The sequence below is a fragment of the Barbus barbus genome, assembly GCF_936440315.1.
Source record: "Barbus barbus genome assembly, chromosome: 9".
NCBI lineage: Eukaryota > Metazoa > Chordata > Actinopteri > Cypriniformes > Cyprinidae > Barbus > Barbus barbus.
Window position 1 is genome coordinate 22297858 of NC_136737.1, and position 8726 is coordinate 22306583.

An 8726-nucleotide genomic window follows, 5' to 3' on the forward strand; every position below is an offset into this window, starting at 1 on the left:
GAAGGAAACTTGGCTACCTTTACGGATAGTAGCCGAGCGGTTCCTGCTCTCTCAGGTTCTGTGGAAGTGGCCGTTGTGTCACTCTCTCCAGAGGCTTTATGACGTGGGTGGGGACTCATAGTTGCTGCTTTTGGGGGGTCCTACAACTTTAGTACGTACGTGGGTCTTTCTTGGGGCAACATCTGCGTGTGGGCGACAGGACTCTTGGGGCGTGACACGTTTCTTTCTTTTTCGGCTTCAGTGGTGCCAGCTGGCAGCAATGGAAATAGGCCACCTCAGACGCGTTCTCCTTTCTTTCTTTTCTTGCGTTTTACGAGCTGGCTCAGCGCTCAACAGAGATGGAGCCCGGTTAGTCGCCCTAAACAGGCAGCACATGGCGTCCCTCTTCTCACTTTTCATTTTCCTTCTTCTGAACCCATATCGCCCTCAAGTCTACTGCCATTTTGAGTCCATCATGTTTGCTCTCTACATTTTCCCAACCTGTATTTACAGTCCTCTTTTGAACAAAATCAAATGTAATTTGCATGCTTGAATGGAAACCATCCGGGTATCCAAACCTGTTGACCTGCTCCCAGCCAATGAGAAGGTCAGTAGGTTCAAATACTCCAACCACAGGCAGTTGGAGTATCTCCAGCTGTTTCGATTCCGATATGACCTGGTTCACATTTCCCCAGCAGGAGAACACAAGTGGGACCAGCAGCTGGCTAAGAGAGCCAACAGTCAGAAGACCCCTCCGGAGCCATAGCCGACAACAGAGCTCACCACGCAGGTACTGAATTTGATGTTTCATGCCAAGAGACCCCAAATATGACGACACCTAAAATATGAAGGGAGCTATATATTTTCATGCATACAAGTTAATTGAAAATGTTTAAAAATTATAAAATGTGATATAGAGCGCTGCAATGATGACTTATTTTTGTAGGCCAACCTAGTAGTTCACATCACACTGGTTCCTTCAACAAAAAACCCAATTGGATTTTTCCATTGGCTTTTGTATTATTGCAGAAAATAATTTGTGTGACTAACAAAAGTTTATGATTCTTACATGTTGTGTTCATCATGATAATCTTAAATAACAAAATAACACCACTTTTATGAATTTTTGAAGCTTAAATACTAGTGAGTAAATGACTTCAGCATGACCTGTTCAAGGTTTAGTTCACCCAAAAATGAAAATTGTCATTAATTACGCACCCTCATGTCATTCCAAACCCATAAGACCTTCGTTCATCTTCAGAACACAAATTAAGATATTTTTGATGAAATCTGAGCACTTTCTGACCCTCAATAGACAGCAACACAACTGATACGTCCAAGGCCCAGAAAGATAGTAAGGACATCATTAAAATAGTCCATGTAACATCAGTGGTTCAACCGTAATTTTATGAAGCTACGAGAATACTTTTTGTGTGAAAAATAAATAAATAACACACGTGTTGTGTACTCGCAAGAATGCGCGTCGAAGACTGACATGGAAGAGAAGAAATTGTTGAATAGTCGTTATTTTTCTTATAGCTTCATAACATTACTGTTGAACCACTGATGTCACATGGACTATTTTATCAATGTCCTTACCATCTTTCTGGGCCTTGAATAATATTATTTTTCTGACATGTTTGTGGACCACTTGATGTCCCTTATATAATAAATGTAAGGATTTTAAATCAGTCAAATAACATAAAACAGTTTAAATAACTTATTTGTGTTTCAAAGACAATTTTTATACATATATACATTGTCTTTTGCACAATAGAAGACAGGAAACTTGTTTCTATACTTGCCATTATTTTTGCAATTCAGTTTGGTGCCACTGGAGGTGCAGAAGTGACACACTTCACCTTGAATTTCATCTTTGAAGGCAATGATTAAGCCATAAGCTCAGTAGTTGGAACCCAAACACTGACGTTGCCTGGCCTTTCTAAGAGGTTTCCATACCACTAACTTTCCATCAAGTTGTTAAAATTTCCATACAGGCAGTGGAATTTAGATTTAATTCGTAAGTCAATATTGATATGTCATGATTAGCACAGAGGATTGTATTTTTGGAAGCTGAAGTTACATTTTCTATGAGGAGCTTGTTTGAACTTTTTCCACTAGGCTGATCCAGTACCCACCTCCCCCCTCCAAGGGAGGCATTACCGTGACAACCGAGGACCTGGAGTGCCTCAAGGATGGCGAGTTTCTCAATGATGTCATCATCGACTTCTACCTCAAGTGAGTCTGACGGTACTTATGAGGGTTTCAGTTTGCAAAATTAGATCTGATATTTTCCTTAATGTTAAATACTCCCTTCAGGTACCTTCTGTTGGAAAGAGCCGACAAAGATGTGGCCGAAAGATCTCACATCTTCAGCAGCTTCTTCTACAAGCAACTAACTCGGAAAAACACTAGCTGCCCTGAAGACACTGGCAGCACGTAAGAAATCACCTTTTATAGTGTGTTTATACAGTATTTAAAGAGACAGTACACCCAAAAATGCAAGTTAAAGTGATAGTTCACCCAAAACTGAAAGATTCGCCATAATTTACTCGCCCTCAAGCTATCCTAGATTTATATCACTTTCTTCTTTCAGACAAATACAATCAGAGTTAAATTAAAACATATCCTGGCTCTTACGAGCTTTATAATGGCAGTGAATGGGGGTTCATTATAAAAAGCCCAAAAATATGCATCCATCGATCATAAAAAGTGCCTCACACAGCTCTGGGGGGTTAATAAAGGCCTCCTGAAGTGAAATGATGCATTTAAGAAAAATATCCATATTTATTACTTTATAAACTGCAATTTCTAGCTTACGTTAACTGTCATAAGCGTGTTCACGAGAGAGTGGAGTGGATGACGAAGGCATATTGTAAATTATGAGTAATTTTCATTTTTGGGTGAACTATTCCTTTAATGTAACTTTTAAGGAAGTGTTTTGCTCATTTGGATGTTTCTTGCTGATGTAAATGACTGTGTGGTGTTTTTCCACAGAGCCCCGTACAGACGTCATCATAGAGTGAGAACATGGACCCGTCACGTGGACATCTTTAGCAAAGACTACCTTTTTATACCCGTAAATCACGAGTAAGTGGGGAATTTAAATTTAAAACACACTCATGCATAATTCAGATAGACACTAAAGATTGGACAAAATATTATGTTTTAATTCTTATTGACTTTTAATTAGTACATTAGTAGTAGTAAACACGTAGTACGTTTTTTTTTTTGTCTCACCAAGGCTGCATTTATTGAATTAAAAATACAGTAAAAACAGTAATATTGTGATATAATATTACAATTTAAAATAACTGTTTTCTATCTGAATATATAATTAAAATGTAATTTATTTCTGTGAATTTTCAGCATCAGTACTTCAGTCTTCAATGTCACATGATCTTCAGAAATCATTCTAATATGCTGATTTGTTATTCTGCTTAATAGTTTTGTTGAGACATTTAGGATTCCTTTATAAATTCAAAGCATTAAACCGCATTTATATGGAACAAATAGTTTGTAACATTGATCAATTTAATGCATCCTTGCTGAATCAAAGTATTAATTTCTTTCAGAAAATCTTTTGAATTCTAGTTTGTTTATTTAATCAGTATTTCAGGAGCATCACCATTCTGTCTTTGGAACAGATCAAGCTTTCAACAATGAAAATGAGACCAAATGTGCACTTTCAACGTCAGAGGGCTTCGCAAAGCCTCGCAAATTGTTACAACATCTCAAACAGGATGTTCTTTTGTTAAATAGCCAGGATGCATTTTGAAGGCCTGTGTAGATGGTTGATATCTGAGGACAACACAGCATGTGGACTTGAGCTTCATGAACAAGAAGATAAATCACAGCAACAAGTCTGTATTGCCAAACTGCGAGAGAACAGGCAATTCCGGTGTGGTACTTCATGTTCCCATAAAAGCAAATTGCCACGCAGGACACACACTGTACTTGGACATGCACACTCTCGCACAGTATGACATAGCACAGATGAGTCACAAACTTGGGAATGTCCATCGTCCCAGTTCAGGGATTAGCAGGTCTTGTGCTAGGACTTGGTGATAAAGTATTTTTACAATGGTGTTGCTGGTGATTATGATTTTAAACAACATTTGTATTAATGCACTTTTATTTGGCCAGTGCAAGTGTATTATTAAATTAGATCCGCAGTCTTTAGTTAAGTTGGTAAGTTTCCATGAATCAGTTACATTCTAATGAATTCATTTGGGTATTTTGCATCATCACTCAGAAAGGTTTGTGGAAGAGTCTGAAAAAAAACATCCTTATTTAATCTTTGTAATAAATTAGATCGAAATAAATATCACTCTTTAGCCTTTTCGGAGAAAAAGCATAAATATTATGTTCAGAAAGTTATTATTTAGCAGTATCATCCTGCTACAGGGTGTTTTCTGCAATGGATACAAGGCTTTATCACAGATCACTGACTTCCACTTCCTCTCCTGCTTTGTTTCCCGCTCTGTTTGCTCTCGGTCCAGGGCTCACTGGTACCTTGTGGTGATCTGTTTTCCTGGTCTGGAAAGGCCTGAGTGTGTACCGTGGAGAAACAAAGGCCCTGTGTTCCAGGATAAGAGTCAGACAGCTAAAGCGAGCTCTGCAGGGGATTGTCAAAGAGGTAGTACCACACACATCAACACAGTTATTATAGTGAACTAAAAACATTTTGTTACTTGAAATGAAACAAACATTAACTATAGTTAAGTATATATAAACATTTCAGCTAGTTGTCAAAGTGAAATTTCTGATTTTTGTTTAGTTTAATTTGAAATACTAAAATAACGAAAACTAATACGTAATAATAAAAGCTAAATATTAGAGATATTGAAACAATAAATGGGGTAAAGATTACTAAAACTTTAAAATTAAAGTGTAAACGGAAAATAAAATATATTTACAAAAACTATAATAGTATATCAGTGATTCTAAAATAACACTGCATATAAATACACAAATATTTATTTTATTTATAAAGTGTTTTTATTTTTAATAATTGATTAATACATGTATGTGTGTGTGTGTGTGTACGTGTGTATACACACATTTTACACTTCTTTTTTTTTTTATATATGTTTAGGTCACAATTTTAAGGGAAATCATGAAATCATTCAGGGGTTCCATGTAAAATATGGAGAATGTGTTAGAAACACATAGAAACACATTCCTCTTACATGGAAGTCTATAAAAATTACACACCATTTTTTTCTGATTAATTATTATTGGAAATTATTATATTATTTTTTTTGCCAAGTTTATTTTGTTAGATAATAATTTTTTAAACATATCTAATAGTTGTCTCTCCAAAGAACAGAAAAAAAAAGGTTATTTGAGAATGTTTCTTTTCTGTAGTTCTAGACAGTTCACAGCAATCAAAAGGAAACAGATTGAAACCCAGTGAGCCGAGACCCCACAACCTACCGGTAATCTCCCTAAACACAGTTTAAATACTAATGTCAGTGATTATTATCAGGTATCGTTAGTGTTCATTTTAAACTTCTATGCATGTTTTGAGTTTTTATGTACAGTAATATGTCATGAAGGAGTCTGATGGCTCTTGTGTGTTTTTAGGATTGCACAGTACACAGCTGCACAAGAGAGACCATCTGCAGGAGGTACCAATATTCAATCTCTTCATCTTCATCAGTATTACAAATGTGCAACCTCCATAGAGAATGTCATACTTTTTCACGGCTCTGTATATGTGAGATTGGTTTCTGATCCAGTTATCTGTCTCTTTCCCTGGTTGACCCTCAGGCCCTGTATTCTGGTCATGGACTCTCTAAAGCTGTCGAGCCACCAGCGGATCTACATGCTGTTGCGCGAGTGAGTCATTCACGTGATCCTGTTATTTGGATTGATGCTTTATTGTGTTCGATCATACTGAACTCTAAGAGGACATTCTTGGCATGCCGCAGGTATCTGCAGGTGGAATGGGAGGTTCGGAAAGGAAGCACTCGGGCTTTTACCACTGAAAACATAAATGGGAGTCTGTGCAAGGTCCCACTGCAGGACAATAGCAGTGACTGTGGCCTGTACCTGCTGCAGTATGTCGAGAGCTTCCTCCAGGTACTACAGACTGGCTTTAGAGCAGAAGTCTGGCTTTGTCCTGGTATCTCTTGTACTATGGTACATTTTGTTCCAGGTCAGAGCTTTTTGGTTTCCTCAATGGTAAATTTCAGAAACGTTAGTCATCCAAGTGACCTGACATTTCGCGGTCTGCCGTTCAGTGGGATTTTCAGTAATTTCAGCAATAGATTGGGATCTCAGGAACTCAAGTTACAGCTGTTTGTTTTGCAGCCTTGAGTTGAATCCTGTTTTTTTTATTAAAGCACATACTCAAATAGAAATGATCAGCTACATACTGAAGTCAGCTGGTATGGAGGTTTTGGGACAAACAAAAAAATATAATTGTAATTATTTTCTATTTATTTTATTTGTATTTTTTTAAATATAGTAAATAAATATTCAAATATATGTTTGTGTATATGTAAAATACATTATATTGAATTAAATATTTTACACACACACACACACACACACACACACATACATATATATATATATATATATATATATATATATATATATATATATATATATATATATATATATATATATAATTATACGAATATATAGAATGTTGGAATATATTAACAATAGTATATATAATAATATAATATTTTATACAATATTAACGAAAAAGTAACCAAAAAAAGAAAATATTTTTGATAACAGGCCAGAGAAAACCAATCCTATATATTAAAATATATTATTTAAAAATGTAAATAATTTTCATTATATTCATTTATTTCTTTAATGTATATATGCAAATTAATTTAAACAAATATATTTTGTTTAATCTCTCTCTCTCCTTATGTGTGTATTTTATGAAATATATATTACAATTATGTTTAATATATTTGATAGCATATTCATTAAATAGGTTTTATATATTAGAGCCGTCAGTCGATTAAGATTTTTAATCTAATTAATCGCAAAATCAATTTGACTGAAAATACCAACAACAAAGCTAGTTAAAGCTATTTTTGTGTTAAATGAGAAAGTATCAAGTAGACATTACAAATTGTAGCTAATTTGAAGATTAAAGAATTTGAGAAACAGTTGAGGTTATTAGTGTTGGTGTCTGCAGTCTAAACAGTAGTTGTAGATTTGTCCTTGATTCGTTAAACTTCCACTCAGCACTTCTTTGTGGTTTTTCTTCTCAGAATCCAGTGGTGCACTTTGATCTTCCGCTGCGATTGGAGCATTGGTTTCCAAGGAATCAGGTGCGCAGGAAGAGGGAGGAGCTACGGGAGCTGGTGCTGCTGCTGTACCGGAGACAGGGGGGCGGGGCTGAGCAGAGCGCCAAATAAAAACAGCCGGAATATGTCCTGTCACTAAACTAATAATGTCCTGTCACTAAACTAAACTAGCCTTTTGTTTTGTTTGTTTGCTTGTCCTGTTTAATTTTTTTGCTTTGTTTTTTTTCTACTGATTAACAGATAAAGGATATATTTATAATTTAACTTTGTATTTATTTGTATTAAAATGGCTTTTAAATGTGACTTCAATTTTCATCCGTTTTATTAATTTCCACACAAACATGTAGGTTATTTAAATAATAAAAAAAAGCTGAATATTTTAAATTGACTTGGAATTTTGATATTCAGGCTTTTTGTTTCGCAATTGCAAGTTTTTATCTCATAATTAAGGTTTGCGCTGTGTTTAAGGCTTTATCTCAATTCAGACTTTTTATAGAATTGGAAATTTGTATATCTCACTTTTCTGAATTTATATAACCTTTTTTTCCTCACAATTGCAAGTTTTTATCTCGCAAATCATACTTTTTATCTCGTAAATTGCGAGTTTTTATCTCATAATTCAGACATTTCTTTTACAATTGGGCATTTATGTACAGGTCCTTCTCAAAAAATTAGCATATTGTGATAAAGTTCATTATTTTCTGTAATGTACTGATAAACATTAGACTTTCATATATTTTAGATTCATTACAACACAACTGAAGTAGTTCAAGCCTTTTATTGTTTTAATATTGATGATTTTGGCATACAGCTCATGAAAACCCAAAATTCCTATCTCAAAAAATTAGCATATCATGAAAAGGTTCTCTAAACGAGCTATTAACCTAATCATCTGAATCAACTAATTAACTCTAAACACCTGCAAAAGATTCCTGAGGCTTTTAAAAACTCCCAGCCTGGTTCATTACTCAAAACCGCAATCATGGGTAAGACTGCCGACCTGACTGCTGTCCAGAAGGCCATCATTGACACCCTCAAGCAAGAGGGTAAGACACAGAAAGAAATTTCTGAACGAATAGGCTGTTCCCAGAGTGCTGTATCAAGGCACCTCAGTGGGAAGTCTGTGGGAAGGAAAAAGTGTGGCAGAAAACGCAGCACAACGAGAAGAGGTGACCGGACCCTGAGGAAGATTGTGGAGAAGGACCGATTCCAGACCTTGGGGGACCTGCGGAAGCAGTGGACTGAGTCTGGAGTAGAAACATCCAGAGCCACCGTGTACAGGCGTGTGCAGGAAATGGGCTACAGGTGCCGCATTCCCCAGGTCAAGCCACTTTTGAACCAGAAACAGCGGCAGAAGCGCCTGACCTGGGCTACAGAGAAGCAGCACTGGACTGTTGCTCAGTGGTCCAAAGTACTTTTTTCGGATGAAAGCAAATTTTGCATGTCATTCGGAAATCAAGGTGC

At 36.1% G+C, this 8726-nt stretch overlaps 1 protein-coding gene across 5 annotated transcripts in view; it reads left to right on the top strand.

Moving 5' to 3' along the window:
- Positions 1–7690, top strand: part of senp7b (SUMO specific peptidase 7b) — a 36763-nt gene extending 29073 nt beyond the window's left edge. For 2 of the 5 annotated variants that reach the window (XM_079424672.1, XM_079424674.1), the window contains exons 13-22: positions 675–769; positions 2101–2217; positions 2299–2418; positions 2977–3069; positions 4482–4618; positions 5350–5420; positions 5569–5612; positions 5755–5823; positions 5916–6066; positions 7227–7642. In XM_079424672.1, the coding sequence (XP_079280798.1) occupies positions 675–769; positions 2101–2217; positions 2299–2418; positions 2977–3069; positions 4482–4618; positions 5350–5420; positions 5569–5612; positions 5755–5823; positions 5916–6066; positions 7227–7373 (1044 nt within the window). In that variant the 3' untranslated portion in view covers positions 7374–7642. Of the gene's footprint in view, positions 1–674; positions 770–2100; positions 2218–2298; positions 2419–2976; positions 3070–4481; positions 4619–5349; positions 5421–5568; positions 5613–5754; positions 5824–5915; positions 6067–7226 lie in introns of all 5 variants that reach the window. The other 3 variants (XM_079424673.1, XM_079424675.1, XM_079424676.1) reach the window with 3 other exon arrangements.
- The last annotated feature ends 1036 nt before the right edge of the window (positions 7691–8726 follow it).